At 39.9% G+C, this 24,543-nt stretch overlaps 1 protein-coding gene across 1 annotated transcript in view; it reads right to left on the reverse strand.

The window, feature by feature from the left end:
* Nucleotides 1-1,220: 1,220 nt before the first annotated feature.
* Nucleotides 1,221-24,543, reverse strand: part of DPYD (dihydropyrimidine dehydrogenase) — a 342,976-nt gene continuing 319,653 nt past the window's right edge. Inside the window, exons 21-23 of the mRNA XM_062581637.1 lie at nt 13,769-13,912; nt 3,817-3,957; nt 1,221-1,391 (exon numbers count right to left, since the gene is read on the reverse strand). Of these exons, the coding sequence (XP_062437621.1) occupies nt 1,221-1,391; nt 3,817-3,957; nt 13,769-13,912 (456 nt within the window). The remainder of the gene's footprint in view (nt 1,392-3,816; nt 3,958-13,768; nt 13,913-24,543) is intronic.

The following is a 24,543-nucleotide window of genomic DNA, read 5'->3' on the forward strand; positions in this document are numbered from 1 at the left end:
AATTAAAGTTAGGGTATACTTTTAATCAAAGATTTGCTGATCACAATGTAGGGTATAAGAAATTGAATGGATACATCATTTATTATTATTATGAAAATAAAGGCTTTATGTTTTCAAGTGGAGTAAGCTAGATTGCAATGTATTCATATTAGAAAGCTGCTATTGCACAGGAATACTGAGATTTTGTTTAGCAATACCGACAAATCTGTGTTTCTTTCTGGTTGTGAAGTTACTATAACCATACATAAGCACTAAATATGAAGAATTGGCATTGGGGGAAATCATCTTGTCTGTTTGCCCTATACATATGTGTTTGGCAAACGTAGTCTGCAGGGTAAATACTCCATTTGCAAGTAATCAGATCTCTGACCTGTAACATGCACATTTTGGAGCATTAATTGACACAATTAAAAAGTTATTTAGAGGATGAGCTTGAAGCAAAAAAAGTTATCATGGCTCAGAATCCTGAAATCCAACCTGGACTTCCTAATAATCTGATTTAAACATTTTTAGAGAGATGATAAAATTGTTCACAAATGAAAAAATAACACTAAAGCAATCAATGTAACATACAAATTTGAAGAGTCCAGTATGTGTTAGTGGATAGCAAATTTATTGTATAAAATCTCAAGTGTAAGGAAGAATTAGAAAGGATTATAAAAATACACTACTATATGCTGTGGTAGTTGAAAGTGATTAATCCAGTTCTTAAATCCCATTTTAAACTCCCTTTCATTTTTTCCCATAGAAAAATAGAAGCCACATTGCTTTGTTTGAATGTTATGTACTTAATTATGTCTTCTAAGAAACTGTTTTAAAACTAAATGCAATGCTTAATTACAAAATCCCTCCTTGAAAACAGTTAGCTTGTACATTGATTTGTAGTTCATTAAAAATGCTTTCTTAATTATATTTACAGCCAGAAATTACACAAAGATTAAACAGACTACAGAGGAATTTGGAAACTGTGGCATGAATTGTAAGGAAAAGGTTATATTTCAAATAATGGACAACTGACAGCTATGACTGACTAATTACTGCCTTCCTGTAATTTAAAAACTTAATTGTCATAAAAATAATAATTGGAAAAAACAGTGTTCCTTGTAATGGCTATCAATATTACATTTTTTTATAAGAGCAGACTTTCAAGTACTAATTAGAAAGCAAATCAATTGCATCAAAGAACCGTAAAGTTCACACGAGCTGTCGGACCCGTCACCTCAACACGCGGGGTCCACCGCTAAGGGCAGCCCTCGCTTTGGTTCGTACGGGGTTGTCCTGGAAACCATGCGGATGCAGTCAATAACCGGGCAGACGCTGAGACACAGGGTGCAGCCGGTACAAGCGTCAGTAACCGTGGGCAGGTGGGTTTCGGGATCAAACCGTATAGCCTGCGAACAGAAATAAACATTATTGATGTCACTCATGGAAAAGGTCAAAACTGCTCCCATTTTAGTGTCTGCGCTTCCCGTACTACAGCGCTTGGAGACATCTTTGTGTGATTCTGCACTGCAGCTATAGCAACTGTAACTGGCAGGAAAACAAAAAACAACCCCCCAACACTTCAGAATAGAAATAGGGGCCAAATTGTATCTCAGTGAAAGCTCACTGCTACAAGGGCTGGTTAGGGAAGGATGAGTTTGCCCAATGATGCTTAAACAACCAAGAGGGATAGTCTCCTTCGTGAGAAGAAAATATTTCGTAGCATAGCAATTCAGCAGGTTTATTAGTTCACAGGAGATATCAGGACATTCTTGTATGGATTCAACACAACGCTGGCTGCAAACGCTCTCATGCGTTCCTTTGACTTTTATTTTTGGCACAGCATAAACAATCTAATTTAATAGAAGGTAGTGACAAATACAGCATGCTGTGCCTCATGTGATTATTTTTCTTTGCAAATCTTCAAAAGGGATATCTGTGTTTTGGGCAGGCAGAGCTTGCTTTATTTCTCATGTTTCCGTGCAGTGAATCCTCATTACCAACTAGTGATGAGTGTATTTCAATGTAAAATAACAATTGCTGTCTCAATGAAATAAGCCCTTGCTATAATGGAAATGCCAATTAAAAGCAAAAACAAAAGCATCACACAACTGCAAAAGCCTCTAAGAAACAAACCTAGAGAAGTAAAAATAAAAAATGTTTGGTTGAATTTACTTTTAAGAGTTTCAGGAAGGAAAGGTCAGGCCTTAAAGCCAAACTCTCACTGATCTGCAAACAAGTGGTGTCTTAGCAAATCTCCCTCACTACCCTCAGCAACTAGGGGAGCAAGAGGGGACATAGGTTATTCCTAGGTGCTTCTGCAGGTCTGCTCCAAAGGCAGGTTTGAGACGCTGGGGCTTCGCTATCAGGGAAGCACAGAAGTTGCTGTAGCAACCAGCAAGAGCACAAAGTACGCATTAACTGCCGTGAATCTACAAGTTTTAGTTTAGCTTGAGGACAAAGCAAGCTTTGGTTTGTGCGTGTTTGAAAAGGGCTCATTCCTCTTTCCCTAATAACAATGCGCATCTTGAAAGAAGGTTCAGAGGTAGAGGAATTTAGGACTACAGCATTAACTTCAAGTCAAGGAAAGCTCTTCTGCTTCTCTCCTACAAGGTGGCAGCTCTGCAGAGCAGCATGGCCATTTTGGAAACAAAGATCAGCATAAAGCAGATGATTTTTTGAAGTGGAGGAGGAGGGGGACTTTTGATTTCTTTGCAATTAAGTAGATGGGAAAAGCATTCTTCCTGCTGAGAAATCCCCCCCCCCCCCGGGATTTTAAGTGTTGGTTCGTTTGGTGCCAGGTATTATTATTTTCTGTTACAGAAAAAAAAGTTACACTAAATGAGAACACAGTCTTTTACTCTCCAAAGGCTACATCTTCCACTTCACTGGAAAATCTGATGGAAGGAGAAGCAGTAAAGATTGCACTGTCAAGAATAAATTTAGATAGTTAAAGGACTACCGTAATAATCTAATCTGGTTTAGATACAGCATTAATTTTCTCTTATCAGCAGGAAAAAAATGTCTACCTTTGCTTTGAAATGCTTTTTGTAATTGCAGGGGTTGATTTTAAATGGGAAGACATCTTTTTTTACTGTATGTAGTTAAAATCATCAGACTTACTATTGAATAGACTGAATTAAAGATAAAGAAAACATTCCCTACAACTTATGCTAATATACACTGCAAAAAGAAGTAGTTTGCTAGCAACAGCAACCCCAGCTCAAAATTGTCTATCTTTTGGTCACAATGATTGCCACAGAAATGATGCAATTTTCAACCTACTGCTCTAAACCCTGGCAGGTATCTTGGAGAAAGGATTTGTACCACCTGCCTGAAACCTGCATTGGTTCAACTTCAGTTAGATGGAATACCAGCTGGCTTTCTTAAAAGGCATTTGTCAATGAGAACGTCTCCTGTGTCCCCAGGTCCTGGGAGCGGGACTGGGTGCATTCTTCCTGGTCTCTTTCATGTACTTGAAGATCTCCAAAGAACTGTATTTACTGCCACCTGAAACGGGTCTCCTTCACTTTCTTCCTCTTAAAAAGAATCCCAGTTCCCATGTGCAGTTAGGGCGAGACAGGAGAGCGACCTCGAGAGAGACGGTGAGGTGCGACCCTCCAGACCATGCCTGGCTGAGCGGTGTCCCCACCGCTGTACAGATGGCTCAGACAGGCCTCGTGTGGCATAGCCTGGGAGCATGCTGGGGTTAGAATCCAGTATTTTAGACATCTGTTTTTACCACCTGCTCATTAACAGAAGGTGAATTCTTTCTTCCCAGCAGCAGAAAGATAACTCATTGTGTCTTGCTGCTAATTACAGCTGTGCCCTTACCTGGTAGCCAGAATCATTACAGGTCATGTAACATTTGCCACAGTTGATACACATTTCCTCGTCAATCAGAGCCACAACTTGCTCTGTGTTGCTTAGTTCGCCATATGCTCCAATATACTGCAGTGCTTTTCCAATTACATCCTAGGAAAAAAAGGTTACTGACTCATTTAGAAATAGCTAAATTGTTTCTATAGCTGTGTAGGAGCACACTCTAGTATTTTAGTAAGAAAGATTTAGCTATCATTGTGATGGTGTTTAGGATTTTTATAAATGTCCAAGTTGCCAAGCGTCATATATCCTGTAAAATACAGACAAAGGATGCTCCATACAGGAACATTTCAAACACAGGCAGCACTTAAAATATATATCTGTATACAAATAAGTTACACATTTAGCAGTTGATTTTGAATATGCTATTTTAATTCATCTATGTTTTGCCATTATTATGTGAAGCTTCAAGAAGCAAAACGGAGCACAAAAGAGGAGTGACACAAACACGTCACACAAACAAGCTGATCATCCTTGGCTGTTTTTCATTAGCATGGATTTAAGAACTCACATGAAGAAAAGAAAGGGGCATGATCAAAAAAAACGTCAAAGAGAACAATAATTGCTTTTCTTTCTTTAGAAAGATGAGCTAATGACATGAAGATCATCAGTTTATTGTAAATACTGTAAAAGAATAAGATGTGGGGCTGATCCTGCAAATCTGGATTCAGTTCTGTAAACTTCACAGTTAGGAGATGCAGAAATGGAGGTTTGTGTGATCAATCTTATATATCTGTGCTGCAAATTTAAAATGTGCATGACAAGGCCAGAGTATGGGTATGTACGACAAGGGGAAGACCTCATCTCTGAAAGAAGCTGCTGGGACAAAACAGACTGCAAACCATTCCTGCTTTACGTAAGGGGAAGTGCACAGGTCAGTGGCAGTTCTACTGCACTGAGTCAATGGTAGAGATGGGACAAGTCCCAGGTTGTTCAGACTACACGGGTAGGATAGCACAGGTGATGGACAGATGATAGACACTGCTGCACTTTAAAAGACTTGCTTCATGGTAGTGATATTGGTAGTACTATATTGGCTGACTGGATATTTTCTGAGGTTACTAAATGGGCTTCAACAACAATTCCCATGTTGAAATCAAACCAGATTTTAAATACAGGATTCTATATTGTTAAAAAAAATACTAAGGTCAGTAAGTGAAGGTTATATGATGCAACTATACATTTTACTTTCACTGCAAAACCAGGAATAACTCTTAAGTGTTAGAGAAATTTCACTGAGTTATAGGTGAGCAGAACTGGCTTCAAAATCATGCTACCGTAATAAACCAAGAAGTCATTATGATTTTCATTATGGAACTTGATCCAAGTCAATTGAAAAACTCTCAACATCAAGCCAAATACGAGACACAGACAAGTCTGTCTAGAATTACAAGCTTCAAAGTCTTTACCTTTGGTCTTGCATGACCAAGAAACATGATAAGAATTTCTTTTCATATTCTGTTTCTCAATATTTTTTGAACAAGCAATACTTATCTTATTCCTATCAGTCAGAAAGTGTTCTGAAATGGTTAGCAAACACTTCAAGCTTGTAGTAATACACTATATTTAACCTATATAATCTATAATCACATACAATGCTCTATATTGTTTTCAATTCTTAATTAGAAAATTGCAGAAGAATTGGATTACAGTAACTTAAATTTTCATTGCATATATTATTTTGGACAGCTTTATTTTCGAACACACTAAGCATCAATGACTCTTCCTATGCTACCTCAAAGGAAAAAAGGCAGTATGACTTTATCAATGTTACCTCTAAAGGAAAGCTTTGCTACACGAATTAACGCAAAAATGGGTCCAACTATGTCTTCCTGATTCTGCCAAAAACTTGCAACAATTCTACTTTCTGAATGAATGGCTCCCATTCATTTCAGAGAAATTTTAACACTGAGGCCTCCCTGGCCTTGATCATTTAAATCATAAGAATATCTTTATGCAATGAGACAAACTTCTAGTTCATTGGATACAGTGGTAAGATCTATGGGAAAAGAAAGTTGCTATTAATGACAGATGAGTTCGCAATTCAGCTATATCCCCAATCCGGGAGGAAGGACAAGGAAATTCTACTGCAAGTGAGCAAGTTATCACAGCTTAATGAGTTAGCACTCATCACCAGAACTGTGCAAGCTGACTATGTGCATGGTCCAAATTCATTGCAAATTTGAAGTAAAATCTGTTTGCTTAAACCACTATTAAAGGTCAATTAACCATCACAAAAGTGTTTAAGCTAATACCTTTTACTTCGCTATTGCAAAGGGCTAGGCTTGAGCACACAGCCCTTTACTGTGCCTCCACTGATGAGCTACAGTAACTCAATCAAATATAATCCCTTAGGAGAACTGCCCACACTCCTGTATTTTCATTTCCATGTCTTACTCAGAAATGTTCATGATTTACTGGGAATTGCTCAGCAGTTTTCTGGTTGCTATGGTTCTCAGGTTTCTATAGTATTCTGTACCATAGTTTAGAAATTGTAATTGTAGAATTCTGCTCTAGATTTTTGCAAGTTTCCTGTAGGTGTGTCTGTATCATACTTGTTACAGATTTCAAAACATATATGTGTGTTTTTGTGTAGTCTGCTGCCTCCAGCAATATTAAGTATCCTAAAAGCCTCTCTCTTGTGTATACAGCCTCCAAACCTTCCACTGTATGTCACAAACGCATGTGGTGTCTGCAAGTACTAGACTGTGTCTTTGTATTTCAGAGTTTGAATAAATGATATAAAACCTGTGCAACATACAGTGAAGTAGCTTTTCACTGTCTGCTCATGTTTTAAAGGTATCTACATGGGGAGATTCCCAGTAGTGAAGGGCTTTTTAATCTAACAGACAAAGGCATCACAAAATGCAGGGCTGGGAGCTTAAGATACAAAAACCCCAACTAGAAAGCAGGCAGACATTTAAACAGCATAATTAATTAACCCAGCACAATTTTCCCAGGGACATGTTCACATCTGTATTCTTTAAGTAGGGGTTGGATGTTAAAATAAAAAAAGAAAACAAAGCTCATGCAGGATTCCAGAGAAAAGATACTCAGATGATCAGGGGATGGAGGATCTTACTTCCAAAAGGACACAAAAAAAGCCTAACAGGATGTTTATCCTAGCAAGATGAAGGCAGAGCAGGGTATGATGTCTCTTTATATATACCTCAGGGCGGGAAAAGAGCTAGTTAAGCTAAATGACAATGTTGGCACAAGAACACATGGTTATAAGCCAGCCATGAATAAATTTAAAGCTGAAAATTAGAAAAGCGTTTTTCAATAGGAAAGGAGTACGGTGGTTAATGGCCTTCCAGGGAGGTGGCTGGGGGACAGGAGGGAGACGGACCAAATTTTAGGATAGCATTAGGTAAGCAAGCTGAGGAAAGGTACTGAAATGGTTGCTTAGAAGAACATGATCAAAATGGATTTTTCAAGCCATAAAACCTACAAAGGGAATAACAAAATCAATGCATGTGTCATATTGTTGAATTTGTAACCAAGTCTCACTTCTCACAGCTCACAAAATATACTTTGTGGGGCCTGGGATCCCAGGTAGGGAGGATGATGGCACTTTAGAGGCCTGGAAGTGATTTCTAAAGACTGTGTCAATGACCTACAGCTCATTTACACTCCTGCATGATGTGTCTTTTAATCACTTCTTTCTCTCAAGCAAGAACTATATCTTTATTCAACTGCCAAGTTTCAAGATTTTATTGACTAAAAAAGTACAAGTACTTAAAAATGTTTTGCAGGTGCACTCTTTTACAGATTCTTAAACTATCTCAGAGCTTCTTGCTTCCATCAAATCACAAACATTTGGAACAAAATAAACAGGGCAGCAAGAAATAATCAGCTTTCACAGTTTAAAGTGAGGTTTCACTCTAAAAAGTGACTGTCTAAAATGGCGCTAGGGGATTCCACACTTACTAACTCTCCATGGCCTCCAGATCAAATTTGCACTGTTTACCGTATAATGATTTTTTTGCCAACTGCCAGACCTGCAAACAGAAGCCAGGTTGTGAAAGTCAAGCTGTGTTCTTTCTGCCTTGTGCATTATCAGCAGCAATAAAAAAAATCTGAAAGTTAAATTTTGTCCTAAGTTACACCTTTGCAATCTCAATGACTTTGAATGCTCCTTTAGGTTACTGCTGTGCTGTCCCACTCTTCTCAAAAAAACTACACCAAAAACTGGGAAAGGAATTTAGTCCTGCAACTGGCATTGGCAGAGAATTCTGTTGCTATGGTGAGAATGAGAACAGAATCCATTAGTTTTATGTTACTAATGAGTACAGGAAAAATTCATTCTGTCACTAAGCTAAGCAGATGCGGTTTTGAGTACACACAAGGAACAGATCTGTTCAGTAGGATGTTCTTATTTTTACATGCTACTTTTATTACTGTAGTTGCATTTTTAATGTTAATATATCAAACATTTTATGGTGATTAGCTTTTCATTAGCCATCACTAGTAAACCTATATTTGCAAATATAACTCTCAGTTCAGGCATGGTTCTTCAGTTGCCTTGTGGGCCACAAATCTCTAGCTTCACATAGACCCCACTCCATCTGCTCTAGAGATGAGGGACAGCACAACCCTCTAGCTAGAAGGTCATGCACAAGCCAGGTATTGAGTGTCATATAGGAAGTTCAAAGGGAGCATGTATGCCTGTGCTTTTAGAGCACCTTTTGAGAACCCATAAAACACTTAGGCATGTTACATAATGTTCAGCAGAAAGGTTCGCTGACTGGGACTGCTGGGCACATGACGCTGCCAAAAACTGCAGGTGGGGACCATGGAGTAATTGGCAGAGCAACAGGCTTTGAGCTCTGCCTCTCCTGAGCAGCAGCCTTTCCTAAGGAAGAGCCTCAGCCTTGATCTTCAACAAATCATCCAACATATAGTTCTGCGCTTGAGCCAAGTACTCCATTAGTTCATTATTGTTTATGAGGTGTTTGTGCAGTTCTCAGAATTCAATGGGTTGTGAAAGAACAAGGGCCTCCACAGAAATGCCCTTACTAGGGAATAAAGAGAGCGTTGAAAGAGGATGAAATGTTGCAGAGAAACTAAATGACTTGTCTGTACCAATCTTTTATCTCCTTTGGGGAGATACCTGCCTTCCGCCCACTCTTTTTTGGTAATAAAGGTGAAGTACTATCAAAGATAGGGACAACAAAAGAAGAAAAGTTGGGAAAAAATAGATTAAGAAGAATAAGCCACCAGGACAACAGAGTACTTGGCCAAAGTGAATTTAATGTAAAGGGGCTAACAAAAATATGTAATCTCATTAAAACTAACATTATATTGAAAGATTACAAATACTTTGCCAGTAGTTAAAAGAGTTACTAAATGTGCTCTGAGATTTAGAGACCTCTAAGCCTTATTTCAGTAAATCAAGTAAAACAGTTGCAGTACTAATTAAAGGCAGACTTAGACAATAACTCAAATGAACCTTTACTACATAACTCAATATGGCTTTTGTAAAGGAAAATTGTGCTTCTTGGATCTATTACAATTCTTTATATACACTGTGAAGCAATAAATACAAAAGAACCAATTGGTAAATTTTACATTTCAGTGAGCTTCTGACACAGGCTTTTTCACAAGAAATTAAGCAGCCATGAAGTGGGATCGGGAGTTGTCTAAACAAGTTGGCTAATCAGAAATAAAAAGAAATAAAGAGCTGGAATATAATGATCAATGTTCGGAAAAGGCAAAATATTAACAGAAGAAAGTGCCTCAATTTTCTGATTTATATATGATGTTTAATATGCTTGTCTGTGTTCCAGGAAAAGGTTTGAACAAGAGGACTTTGAAGTCAACACTAACTTTAGTTTAAATAAAATTAAAGAAAACTCTGGAGAACTTTTACATACAGTAGCACGGTGTCCTTCCTCTGTTTTGGGCTACTAGCTCAACACCAGTCATTACACAACCCGTTTAAGCTGTCTTTTGGCAATCAGAAGGGGCAAGGAAAAGAAGATTGACCCTAGGATGTCGGCACACAGCTGATAAACAAATCTGCTTAAGCTGTCGTGTCTAACGAGAATACCTTCTGAGGTACTCTGCTAGGGAAGGGATCATTATGGGCTACTGCATACAGCATACACGTATTGCTCTGATTCATGTTGGAGCCAATACTTGGAGAAGCAGACTCAGAGTCCCATAAATCATGGCTGTAGAGTTACTCTAGAGGAAAAAGTAGGCCCAGACACGTAGTTCCACCTGACATAAGTAAGTTCATGATGAAGATCATGACCACATCATCTTTTGCAGGCAGGCAAACACAAGATAAATCTACTCACGTGGTGAAGCACCTGGATGCAGGCCAGGAATGCTCCAAATGGTACACTGTTATGGCAGAATAGTGCTGTGCTTAGGCATATACCTTACCTCTCCGGAGAGCTTTATAGATTATGCACAGTGCTGGAGTAAATGTGACTAGATGGCTTCCAGCCAGATGCTGCCATCAGTACAGCTGACTTGCATACATGTGCAAAAGACCATGTAGACATATTGCTACATACATAAGTGAAAAACTTCAAACTGGAGGAATGTAAGCTTCAGGGACACTATGGATATTTTTTCAACAGATGAGACAACGTATCATGTCCTAGCTAAGCTGATAAGCAAAGCTATGTCAGAAAGTTTAAAATAGTTTAAACTTACTGAACAGGGCAACCTATACAGAGGAAAAAAAGAATACAATAAGCAGATAAATGGTGACCAAATATTATGGTATAGGCCCTCAAGGACAAAGAACTAAAATATTAGGAAAAAAGCACAGAAAAGATATAAAGAAAGAAAATTAAAGTAATAAGGAGGTAACCTGAGGTGCAGGGACATGCATGGGAACGCTACAGAAGTTCAACTAAAAAGAAAAGATCCAGGGCATACATCTGAGCACTGCAGGAATTCTCATATTACAGAAAAGTGCAAAAAGAAACTACTCTGCTGAATATCAAAGTACGAAGTTTCAATTAATATTGAAAAATAGAGAAAATAAAGAGAAAAGCTATGGGAAAAGCCATCCAAAAAATAAATTAGATTTTGGATAATCACAGAGGGTTTTTAAATCTATAAAAAAGGCATTTTGGCAGTGGGTAGAATTTAAACAAATGTTGGAATTTACATATCACCAACCCAACAGCAGATCAGACAGATGAGGCAGTTCTAGGCAGGCATCAGGAAATTTGCTGCAAGTCTTCAAAAACATAGCCAGCCAAACCAAGGGACATTGCTGTTTTAAGGACTGCCAGCTCTTAGGTCCTTTCCATATTTCTAGAGTACCTACTTCTCCATTGCTCCAGAAAACTGGAGGTAGGTTGGGAATAGCTGTAAGCGTTGAAAGGATTTAGAGGCTTAACCCATTTAAAAGTCAGGCTTTCACAATGGGCCAGAGCTGATGCTATGTAGCCATCCGCCCATTTTGCTGCAAGAGAGAGGTGGTCCACCAGTTTGCCCCTGAAAACCTTGTAGATTAACAGTCATAAAACACATACACGCACAAACACAGACATATGTACACACATGTACGCTTAAGAATCAATAAAACATTTAAATTTAAATTTAACACATAAATCATTTAAAAGCATTTCCCAGAATGAAGGGAAAATCCCAGGATTCAACTCTACATTGCACCCTTGCCTGCGAGCACTGCCATGGTACATGCCAGAGGGGAGAACAACCAGCCAAAGGCACCCGCCGGGCCCTTGTGCTGAGTGCTGGGTTGCAGCTCTCACATGTAGGGATTTGCAGGGCCCAACAGCCTCTGCAAGCACAGCACCACTGCCTGCCCCGCGCCGCTGCTGGGCCAGCATCGCCACGCTTCTCGCATGGCACAGGTGGACACTTCCCAACACAGGGATACCCAGTCTGCACAAACAACACACATCCCTTGCTCGTTCGTAGGATCAGTCAGGACAGCACTGCAGATGGTATGGGAGCTGATAGTTCTAAACGAGAACAGTTCTTGGACAGTTACAGATAAAACCACTCCATGAGCTCGTTTGACTTCCCCTGTGGTGAACTTGTGGTCAGGGAAGGGTATCAGAGTCACCTTTCTTCATTAAGCTTCACTTATCCTCTTTAATGAATATTCTGAATGTTCCCGGCAGATTTTCTCCACAAAATCTTGTGGATGGATCTATTAATAATAAACTTTGCTAACACTTCCTTTTGGAGTAACAAGTTCCCTAACTTAAAGAAAAATCCAGGTATACCACTGTTCCTTAGTGGGCCTCCTCATTGCTGTTTTTCTCATTATGGTTTAAACATTCCTGTCTAAAGAGGTGGTTGAGCTGAAAGACTCATGAATCCACTTTGGTGATTCCTACCTTCTCCTAATTGCTTCAGTCTTGTTTAAATTAAGGCTAACCTGATTCCTCTGAGAAGCTCCTCAGAGACACCACATAAAAGCATTCAATGTCTTTATAAACAGAAGCTTCTGTTTTGGGAAATTCATTTTATCTTCCCTGAAGTAGGGCCTCTTTTCTTCTTTTTAACCAGTCTCCTTTTTTGGTTTTGTACTTGGAGCTGGGCTTGATAAATTATTGACCTCAAGTTTTTATTTATGTTTTTTTCAAGTTTTTATGTCTGTCTTTCCCTCTTGCTAAACTTTTTCCTTCATTCTGTTTGTTTGCTTTTGGATGGTATTAGTTTTTTTGGTTTTCTGTTGTTTTTAGAAGCAAGCTATCTCATTGAAAATGCAGTTATTGGTTGTTGCTGTTTCTTTCTCTTATCCCCAACATCAATACTCTCCCTGCAAAGAGAATAAAACCATAAAACCTTTGAGGTCAAGCAGTCTTTGAAAATGTTCATCATTGTCAAAGAGAAAAAGTATATTGCTGTTCTTTGGATCCTTTCATATACATAAAGAAGGGAACCTCAGCACAAGAGGAAGGAAGCTATTTGCAATAGCATGGTATAAACCAAAACAATCATCAGGCCCAAAAAGTAAGGAGGTCTACAGAAGTGGCAAACTCTTCAAGTTAGACAAGATGATGACTCAAAAATTGTCCTTGATCTGTTCTACATTGTATCAACCAGCTTCCGATGCTGCATATGCTGGTAAATTCTGCAATATTCCCTTTGGAATCATATGTGTTATTTTGGGCCGTTGATCACATGTTTTATCTTTGGCCTTATTTTTGCAAGAATTTTTAGCTTAGTTGGTTAGAGCATGGTGCCAACAATGTCAAGGTCGTAAGTTCGATCCCCGTATGGGCCACTTGCTTGAGGGTTGGACTAGATGATCTCCAGAGGTCCCTTCCAACCTTCTGAATTCTATGATTCTATTCTATAGTTCTAATTCATACAGGGCTGATCATATGGTGAAAGTTACCTATCCATGATGGGGTCATAGGTTTTATTTTCACCTTGACACTTACTCATTGTGGATGGCGAATCAGTTATTAAGCAAGAATTTTCCAGCTTTAAAGGTCAATTTTGAAAACCAAGGATTTAGTTTTCATAGGTACTGAATTGTACCAGCTTTTTTCCATTGATCCTGCATGAGAGATGGAGGTATTTAGCACATCACAAATTATCAAAAAGTAACATGCAGAACTGAGCTCATGTTGTTGCATTCAAATTAAAGGAAATTATTAATAGTTTTACTTCATTCTTCAAGGCATTACTCATGCCTTGTTCTACAGTTCCCATTTCACTGCCTGAACATCTTGATTTTGAAAATGACATTAAGGAAATACCTATACATGTGTGTCGTAAATCATTTCCCATCAATTTTGGTTAAAAGCTAGAAAGTCTGCATAAATAGTTGTCTTTGATGCCCTCTAAAAAGCTTAAAAGCAGTAATAACCAACTCAAACTGCTAGAAATGACTGTGCATGTCAACTGCCTGATGGCTGATCACTTCTTATACATAAGCACATATCTTAGTTACCTTGATAGCTGGAATGGGCTTCTTTGGAACAAAATGCTTTTTCAGGGGGAGCAAAGCAGCTGTGCTCTGTTTCTTCAGTTTAATCTTGCTCTCAGCTATTATCTGTTTGCGTTGTTCCAGGTAAGGCCCAAAACTAGGTAGTTTCTGAAATAAAAAATCAGGAAACATGATTACGCTTAATGCTCAGGCATAACGAAGAGAGTGAGTCAGATCCTAAAGACAGGATCCTAAGTCCTTGCTGAGTGTGACTTGTTTCTTACACAGGAAGCTGAAATTGAAATCAGTGGGACTTTACCAGAGCCAGAAGTGAATAAAAATCAAATATGAACTTCAGGATCTGACTTGAAAATATATATTCAATATTAAAATACTAATATATATCATAGCAGGAGAATAGCTGAATTGCAGGTCAGCATCCAAGAGTCTTCCATATCTCCAGTGCATACTTGCTCATATATAAATATGTATCATGTTAAATAATTGAAATGTGTAACTTTATTCCTATAATACATGGAAAGTTACTTGGAAGGGCTCCACCAATGTTTGAGAATACTTTTAGGGATATTTGGATATGTCTACATAGTTTTAAAGCATACAAACACGCATGTTGTGATGATGACAGAAGGTTGTCGTGGCCTGTCAAAGTAAGGCTAACAAATGCCAAATGAACAGAAATATATTCTGATTTCATAATTTACCTCCATATCCCAGTTATAGATTTTTTTTGTGATATTTAATCTTTGGGCCTGATTAAGCACTAGAGGAAGATTTCGTTGAAATACAAAGCTCATGTCTCATCCAGGAACATTGACAGTGCTGTTCAGATTTTATAAACTTGCCAAACACTCGACTTCTTTAGGTACACAGCAGAGATATGGAAAACTGCATCATGCAATGATATCAGACCTAGGTGAATGAAAAATGGTGAAAACATGGATTTTTGCTTGTTTAGCAGATCATGCCCCTCCACCCCTCCAACTAGTTCCTTATGATGCAAAAGTATTTTATTCACCTAACTAAACCCTATTCAGAAGCTACTTCAGTCCTGTAAAAACCACTAGGTAGTAACAGGGGATACATAATGTCTGTAGTTGCTAGCATTAGTTCATGCTAATAATACAACTTCAAAGAGCATATCTGACAAGAGAGAGTACTGCTGTGGTTATCAATTTTTTAAAGAGGGAATGTCAATGTGAATCTTAAAAATAGAATTATTTAAAAATTTAACAATTATTTTTTTAAATAAATAAATTCAGAAGAGGTTACCTTGCTCTTCTGATAATCCTCAGAAGAAAAATGCCTCAATGAGCTCTGTCAGTCACCATACTCAATCTCAGGCTTCTTATTATGGCAAATAATAGCTCTCTTGGCTGCTAAGCTTTTGCCACTCTGAGCATATAGCCAAAGGCTGAATTTTTTTCCAGCTTCTGAGACTTGGTCTCTGCCCTCAACACATTTTAATTCCAAGTCAGAATGAAACTTGGAGTCTCCAGGTGGTTTCCAGAAGAGGATCTCTCTTGCAGAGGCCAAGAATGAACTATAATCCAGGGTGAAACCTCAGTTTAGACAAATGCAAGGTCAGAGCCATGAGGTATGCTGAAGACCCCATCTGTCCCAAATCTAGCTGTAGCCTGAGTTTGCCAGCTACCAAAGGGCTGTTGTATTGTCTATTTTAAGGGAACTTTGTTCCTGAATGTTATATTCAAAGGCTTCCCTACAGATGTCAACTTCATTCGTCATGAATATGAATTTTTCAGAATTCATAACTAATAAATAAAGTTTGGCTGCTCTATGGTTCCAAAAACACATTCAAGTGTTAAAAGAAGGTAGGTAGATGAGTGTAAAATATGTATAATATTTTGAAGAGCATTAGAAGTAACCAAACTTTTCTTTTTGTGCAGATGCCAAAAATATAAAATTTCTATTCTTCGAGAGGAAAAGTTCTGGGATGTCTTAAAATAACCTTTGAAAAACTACTGCAAACAACAGTATGATAGTAGCCTTAGACACCAAAGCAGAATAAGACAGTGAAAATAGAGTTTTTAAACAATAAAATGAGCAAAAGGAATAATTTGTCTAATTTCAGTCTCTGCAACAGGTTTGAAAGCACACACAAAGAGAATCAGTTCTTTAGATGAATTTTAGAAGATGCAAGACTTTTACCAAAAAGTCAGAAATACAAATATTGAGCGAAAAATTATTCTTGTACATCTGCTAGCCTTCATCATTTAGAAATACATGTTGGCTTACCAAACAAGTAGCAGCTGTGTCATGGAGAAGCTATATTCTCTCCATAGCATGGGCACTGAAGCCTACAACTCTGGGCTTTAAAGGGAAGGAGATCTGATGACAAAGCACTTTGGGGCTCTTCCCTCTCCAGCTAGGAACTGACTTGCTGGCTTTCAGAGTAGGTAGCAGAGCTAATTTTGCTGAAGTTTTAACTGAGGTAGTAGAGAGATGAAACAGTTGTTTGTGGCTTGACTGATTAGCAGTCACGGAGACATGGTGGGATAGCTCACATGACTGGAACACTGTCATGGATGGCTATGTGCTTTTTAGGAAAGACAGGCCAGGAAGGTGAGGTGGTGGAGTTGCTCTTTATGTGAGAGAGCAGCTGGAATGCATCGAGCTCTGCCTAGGTGGGGAGGAGGAGGAAGCAGTTGAGAGCTTATGAGTAAAGACCAAAGGGCAGGCCAATATGGGGACGCTATTGTGGTGTCTACTACAGGCCACCTGACCAGGAAGAGAAAGTTGATGAGGCCTTCTATAGACAGCTGGAGGTAGCCTCATGATCACAGGCCCTGGTTCTCATGGGGGACTTCAACCACCCTGACATCAGCTGGAGGGACTACACAGCAAGGCACGAACAGTCCAGGAGGCTCCTGCAATGTGTTGATGACAACGTCTTGTCACAAATGGTGGAGAAGCCTGCAAGGAAGGGTGTCCTGCTGGATTGTGTCCTTTCCAACAGAGAGGGACTGGCTAGAGATGTGAAGGTTGGGGGCAGCCTTGGCTGCAGTGACCACGAGATGGTGGAGTTCAGGATCCTGCAGGAAAGAAGTAAGGCAACAAGCTTGGTTGCAACTTCGGACTTCAGGAGAGCAGACTTCAGGCTCTTCAGAGACCTAATTGGAGGAATCTCATGGGTTAAGGCCGTAGAAGGAAGCGGGGTTCAGGAGAGCTGGCTAGTATTCAAACATCACTTCCTCCAAGCTCGAGTGCTGCATCCCTATGAGTAAGAAGTGCAGCAAGAGAGGCAGGACACCTGCATGGGTGAGCAAGGAGCTCTTGGCCAAATTCAGACAGAAGAAGAAAATACACAGAACGGGGAAGAGGGGACAGGCTACTTGGGAGAATTATAGGAATGCAGTCAGAGCATGCAGAGATACTGCGAGGAAGGCTAAGGCCCAGCTGGAATTGAGTCTTGCAAGGGATGTCAAGGACAGTAGGAAGGGCTTCTTCAGATACATCAGCAGCAAGAGGAGGACTAGGGGAAATGTGGGCCCACTACTGAATGGGGCGGAGGCCCTGGTAACAAGGGATACAGAGAAGGCAGAATTACTGAATGCCGCCTTTGCTTCAGTCTTCACTGCTAAAGGCAGCCCCCATGAATCCCGTAGCCTGGACGGGAGTAAGGGAGAAAGTCTGGAGAAGGGAAGCCTTTCCTTTGGTTGAGGATAGGATTAGAGACCTTCTGGGCAAGCTTGACATTCACAAATCCATGGGCCCAGATGGGATGCATTCATGGGTACTGAGAGAGCTGGTGGATGTTGTTGCCAAGCCGCTTTCCATCATCTTTGAAAAGTCATGGAGAACTGGAGAGGTGCCTGAGGATTGGAAGAAAGCCAATGTCACTGCAGTCTTCAAAAAGGGCAAGAAGGAGGACCCAGGCAACTATAGGCTGGTCAGCCAGTTCATTCTAGATGTCATCTCCAGACATATGGAGGAAAAGAAGGTGATCAGGAGTAGCCAGCATGGATTCACCAAGGGGAAATCCTGCTTAACCAACCTGATAGCCTTCTATGATGGAATGACTGGTTGGGTAGATGAGGGGAGAGCAGTGGACATTGTGTACCTTGACTTCAGCAAGGCTTCTGATGCTGTCTGCTATAACATCCTCCTAGACAAGCTCAGGAAGTGTGAGTTAGATGAGTGGACAGTGAGGTGGATTGAGAACTGGCTGAAAGGCAGAGCTCAGAGAGTCATCATCAGTGGTGTGGAGTCCAGTTGGAGGCCCGTGGCTAGTGGTGTCCCCAGGGCTCAGTACTGGGTCCCATCCTGTTCAACTTCTTCATCAGTAACCTGGATGAGGGGACAGAGTGCCTCCTCAGCAAGTTTGCTGATGATACCAAGCTGGGAAGAGTGGCTGATACACCTGAGGGCTGTGCTGCCATTCAGAGAGACCTGGACAGGCTGGAGACTTGGGCAGAGAGGAACCTCATAAGGTTCAACAAGGGCAAGTGCAGAGTCCTGCATGTAGGGAAAAGTAACCCTAGGCACCAGTACAAGCTGGGGGGTGACCTGCTGGAGAGCAGCTCTGCAGAGAAGGACCTGGGAGTGCTGGTGGATGACAAGTTGACCATGAGCCAGCAATGTGCCCTTGCGGCCGAGAAGGCCAATGGTATCCTGAGGTGCATTAGGAAGCGTGTTGCCAGCAGGTGGAGGGAGGTGATCCTGCCCCTCTACTCAGCCCTGGCAAGGCTTCATCTCAAGTATTGTGTCCAGTTCTGGGCTCCCCAGTACAAGAGAGACATGGAGCTACTGGAGAGAGTCCAGTGAAGGGCTAAGAAGATGATCCGAGGGCTGGAGCATCTGCCCTGTGAGGAAAGGCTGTGAGAGCTGGGCCTGTTAGCCTGGAGAAGAGAAGACTGAGGTGGGGATCTTATCAATGTGTGTAAGCACCTGAAGGGAAGGTGTCAGGTGGACGGGGACAAACTCTTTTCAGTTGTCCCATGTGACAGGACAAGAGGCAGTGGGCAGAAATTGAAGCACAGGAAGTTGCACCTGAAGGTGAGGGGGAATTTCTTCCCTGTGAGAGTGACGGAGCACTGGACCAGGTTGCCCAGAGAGGTTCTGGAGTCTCCTTCTCTGGAGATACTCAAGGCCCACCTGGATGCAACCCTGTCTGACATGCTCTAGGTGACCCTGCTGAGCAGGGAGGTTGGACTAGATGATCTCCAGAGGTCCCTTCCAACCTTACTGATTCTATGATTCTATGAAATGGGATCATCTTCGTGAAGAACAGCCAAATCTTTTCAGAATAAAACATTTTCTTTTGTATATTCTTAATATATTCAAAACCTCCTAATTTCTACAGATAGAAACATCAACCACATATTGAAATAAAGCAGGTGATCTGAGGAAAAGTGTGGAAAACAAAAGATCATTTTTGTGTATAGATGAAGAGAGCTTTACTAAGGCAATTAATTTTCTAAGGTGTGGCATCAGAGTATTCAGATTTTTATGATGTCTAACATAGTTGCTAGCTGGAACATATAGCAGACATTTTGAAAAACATCTTATGTCATTGGTACAATAAAGATATATTAGATGCTTGTAATTACACAAATGTGGTTAAGTAAGTTAAACAATCTTTCCAGAATAAACAAAGTGATAATTAACCTCAAAAACTAACATCCAACCTGAGATTTTACTTTGCAGTCTTATATTTCCATCAGTAATTTGATTAAACTGAATATAAAATAATTAACTAAGTGCCTGGGTCTTATTCTAGTCTTGGGGATATACAGTGAGATTCCACTGACCTGACAGAAGTTAACTGTGTGCCTGTACAAATGATCTGGTTATTTTGTGTTTGGAGTCTGGTAGTTCACAAGCAGCTAAGTCAAATTTCATCAAATGCTGAAAACCAGCAATTTTTTCTATAGCAATAAATAATGCATGAAAATGTAGCCTCAGGAGCTCAGAAAGGACATTACTGAAGGCTCCCCTTACGAGTAATGCACAGATATACAGAAGGTTGATGAGACTGCTTATTGTTCAGAGCTGTAGTTTCAAACATTTTGGAGTTAAAGGCCATATGAAGTGGCACACAGTATTATAATGAAGTGAGTTACATGTTACAGCAAAAGTGGAAATGTGTTAAAATAGCTGCCAAAGAACTGGAAATTTAAGAGTTTTAAATTAAATCACCCTCTAATCATTGTAGGGGATCTAAAGCACATGGGGGATTTAACAGCACAATGCCCAATGAAAGTACAAGCACAGTAACTTGGTGGGTTTAAATCCCTGTTTACTTCTGAAGTCTTCCTACAATATGCCTTGGGATTTATTTTATTTTATTTTAATTTCCAGATACCTCAATGTCACCAAACTATCTGCACTCTGGAACTTTTGTCATATCAACATCTAACTAGCAAAAAAAATAAAAAAAAAAAGATATGAATATATGGATTATAGTATGTGTATAGAAGATTGCAACAAGCAGAGCAATTAGATATGTCTTGTCTGCTGATACATCTGTATCAGTGATGTCTAGAGCTGCAATATTTGTATCCATCTCTCTCTATATAGCCATAATTTAATGTGTTTCTGTTGCAGAGGATAACATCAATAGTGAAGCCAAAATAAAAATACTAACTGATTTTATTTCATTGTTTATAACTGCATTATACCAAAGCTAGAAGTTTGAAATATTGTGGAGTATTTTACAGAAAAAAAAGAAATAAAAACCTCAACTGTTCTTGCTAAAGACTTCCAAAAGCTGCCTTTTAACTGATGAACTGTACAAATCTCCAGCAACATTGTGTTTTTTGTTTCAGTAGTTTCTCCAGGGATTCATCATTGATGAATCTGCTCTCACCAGAAAAGCTAAATCCTACCCATTTAAAGATAACAGTATCTTCCACTAAAGCCGTCTCAATCCAGATATAAAAAAGTATTACACTGCCAGTAGATAACTGACAACATAATGAATCAACAATGAAACCTTAAGCCAGAAAAGCTTTAAGGTGAATAAGTCTGTTTTGATTATAATTTATTCATGGATCAATCTAAAGGTAATTGAGCATATGATGAACTAAAAAAGGTGCTTGTTTCCTAATAGCAAAATGTAGAAGGTATCTCTCATTTCAGATTGCTGTAATTATTATGGGAGCATTAGCAAGTAGCCCCTAATTGGAACAGAGGTGGAACAGGCTAGTGAACATCTGTCACCAAGACTTTATTTCTGACTTCTAAACTGGTCTGTTGTCTTAGTCCAAGAAAGTCGAGGTGTGTCTCCATGCTGTAGCTATGAGTTGTTTGTTTGGGAGCTGTCTCCTGCTAAGGGGCTGCATGCTGTCTACTGTTAGAAGACCCAGATTTCAGCTAGGACAACTAGGTATCATCATAAACCAAAAATAAGTACCTAGAGTACTACTGTACCTACAGTACTTGAGTGGATCTGAAGTATGTCTTGTTGATAACTGCTAATGAGATGGGGCATAAAAAAGAACACTAGAAAATGTCATTTTCATAAACGGGATTTTCAGGCAGTAACTGCCATAAGGTAAATGAAGAATGTATATAAGTAATTACAAAGATCACTCGTACATGGAAATTTGGGATAGCAATATCATTTAGTTATGAGGCAACATGGTTTAAAAATGCTGTTTCCCCATGGCTGAAGAATCCCCATGTTGAATGCAATGTCATTATCCAATTTCTTTTATATTTGAGTGTTGCCTCCACTTTGAAGTATGAAGATTAATTCTGTAAATTCCTCTCATGCACTTTTAACTTGTAAACAATTTTAAGTGACACACAGTTTTGTCCCTCACATATCTGGAAGTGGAAGTGAAGCCAGATCATTTTATTTCACATACTTCACATTTTTCAAGGGCAGACATTTCTGCTGCACATAGCAAAACTAGACAAAAACAAGAATGAAGACTGAAAAGATACTGACGTGCTGAATTGCTAAAGGAGAGATAAAATTGCTCTAATGAAATATTATGTGCTGATTGTAGTACTGATGCATTAAATAAAGGCCCACATACTCTGTGGTTATTTAAATGGCTGGAAAATTTTCTCACCAAAGCTTTGCCATATAAATCACTAGTGCGTTTTAGAAATCAAACAAGATGTTGATCTTACATTTTCTTCTCTATAGCTTGTTTTTATGAACAGATTTTTCTCTGATATTACTTAACCAGCAGCGTTCCCTCAGAGAACTCTTTCCTTTCTTCTGTCCGAAAGGAAAAGAAAATACAAATTCTCAAAATGCCTGGAAAGGACAAGGGTGGTGAACTACCTTCACAGAACCACAGAGTTGTTGGGGGTTGGAAAGGGCCTTTGGAGATCATCTAGTCCAAACCCTCCACTGAAAGCAGGCCACCTAGAGCAGGTTGCTCAGGGCCATGTTCAGTAAGGTTTCAAATATCTCCAAGGACAGAGGCTCCACAGCCTCTCTGGGCAACCTGTTCCAGTGATCAACCACTCTCACTATAGAAAAGTTTTTTCTAATGTTTCAATGAAATTCCTGTTTTTCAACTTGCACCCACTGCCTCCTGTCCTGTCAGTGGATACCACTGAGAAGAGTCTGGCTGCATCTTCTTTACTCCCCCTCATCCTTCTCAGATATTTATACACATTGGTAAAATCCCCCTGAGCCTTTTCTGCTAGAGGCTAACCAACCTCAGCTCTCTCAGCCTCTCCCATCCCTTAATCATCTTCATGGCCCATGTGCCACAAGGACACATTGCTGGCTCATGGCCAACTTGTTGTTCCAAGGACCTCCAGGTCCTTCTCTGTCAAGCTGCCTTCCAGCAGGTTGGACCCAGCCTGTACCAGTGCCAGTTCTTCCTCTCCTGGTGCAGGACGTTGCCTTTCCCTATGCTGAACTTCACAGGAAAGCTTGGGAGGCTGCCTCAGAGCAAGTTAGAACTGTGCAAACTGCAGATGAGACTGGATAGTTTGGAGAGGGTAAGATGTGAAGCAAGACCCCTGAAAGAGGGAGCATGGCACAGAAAGGCAATCAGATAAGGGAAGAAATAACACTGAAGTAAGGTAGACAGCTGCTCTCACCCAGAAGCTATAAGAATTTAAATTAGGCTTCTACGGTCATTTTATATGCCCTCAGCACAAAGGTTTTAGTAATGTTTGACCCCCATTTGCTCATGTGGAAAACTTTGATGTATAAAATTTTCCAGAGAAAGCAGTTTCAATTTTAATTATTTTCCAGCTGCTTCTGAATCTTTCCGGTATATTTTTTCCAGTCTAATGTGTTCAAAATGGCCGCATAAATCTAGAATCCTTACCACATGCTCTATATACATACAGCCTTGACTAGACTTAACATAGCGTAATGCTTACCATTGCAGTGGGCTGCCTCCAGCTTTTTGTAACTTTGACAATTTGCTAAAATGAGACACGGTTCCAGCATTTCCACAGAGGAAGAAAACATAAAGTCTCAGTACCAAACAACAGCAACAGTAACAACAAAATCTTGTCACAATGTCAAGATAGCTTGTGCTCCTTCTGGAAAAAAATCAGTAAAGCCAAAAGCCTAATTGTGTTCCTCTGAAGATGGCAAATATGCATATAATATGCCACACATTAATATTCATAGATATATGGAGAGACTATTTTGCACAAGCTTTTCTCACTAAACTCATAAACTGCTCAACTAATTAAAAACTAAACATGTATGGCAATGGAGAAAGTAAAGCTGCTAATTCTTATTCTTTTAGCTATTCTTACTCTTTTAGATAGTTAAAGCTAAACTCTCAAATAGCTGCAGTGTTCTCTGTGTTGGCCTGGTAATGCTAAGGTGCTGAACACTGGAAGGGAAGGGCCCATCGCGGGAATGAGCAGCCCACACGGCACCGGGGTTCGGAGGCACCTGGCCTCCGGCCGGGAACCCCGCGAGGGTCCTGCCTGCAGCGTGCGGGCACGCCACGGGCCACCGGCGCGGCGCGGCACTTCCCTCGAGCAGTCTCCAGTCAGCAGAGCATTTCTTGGGGCAACATCAGCCGTGAGAGCTCCCAAGGGTGCTGTAGCTATGTTAGCAAGAAGCAGCAGAGAATTTGGCCCTTGCATTAAAGGGTTCACACATGCTCACTGCTCTAAGAGCCAAATCACAACTGACACCACTGTCTCCTTCAACCACAGAGAAAGGTTTTCAAAATAAAGGACAGAATTCCATGATTCCTCAGAGAAAATTAAACTCTGCCTTCCAGTTATTTTGCTGTTTTTCCGTGGAACTGTATTTGCTTTGTAAACAGCGCTGTCTCAATAATCTATAATTACTGCACATACACTTGCTCCTGTAACCTCTGCTCCCTGCACTGCGTGTGTGTATTCCACTGCATTTTGTTATTCAGCTTTTCTGTCTGCTCTTTAAACCATGATTATTTAAAGCATGTGAACTAACCCCCAGCCCTGCAGTAATTCTGAGACTAAATGGAACATTAATGTGTGTTCTAGGAAAACATATTGCTGTGACCTCACCATGAGCTATATGGTACAGTCTTGAGTGTGCAGCTAAAACTGTTATTTAAAATAACAATTATTTCTTCTTTCACCATTTTTCTAACACAGCCAAAATTCTCTCTACTAGCTCAAAATCATGAACAAATTATTCTTCACATTATATCTCAAATGCTTGGTTTTCAGTAGCTTATACTGAACGAAGGAAAGGATTTTAGGAATACAGGTTTACTGTAGTGCGGCAAAAACTTGCATTCTATGAAAGTATTGAGGTCCTTCTGTCATGAAATATTCATCAGTAAAACAAAAAAGGAGTTAATCTTTGAAGCAAACTTACACATTTG

The sequence above is a fragment of the Rhea pennata genome, chromosome 8 (genome assembly GCF_028389875.1).
Source record: "Rhea pennata isolate bPtePen1 chromosome 8, bPtePen1.pri, whole genome shotgun sequence".
Lineage (NCBI taxonomy): Eukaryota > Metazoa > Chordata > Aves > Rheiformes > Rheidae > Rhea > Rhea pennata.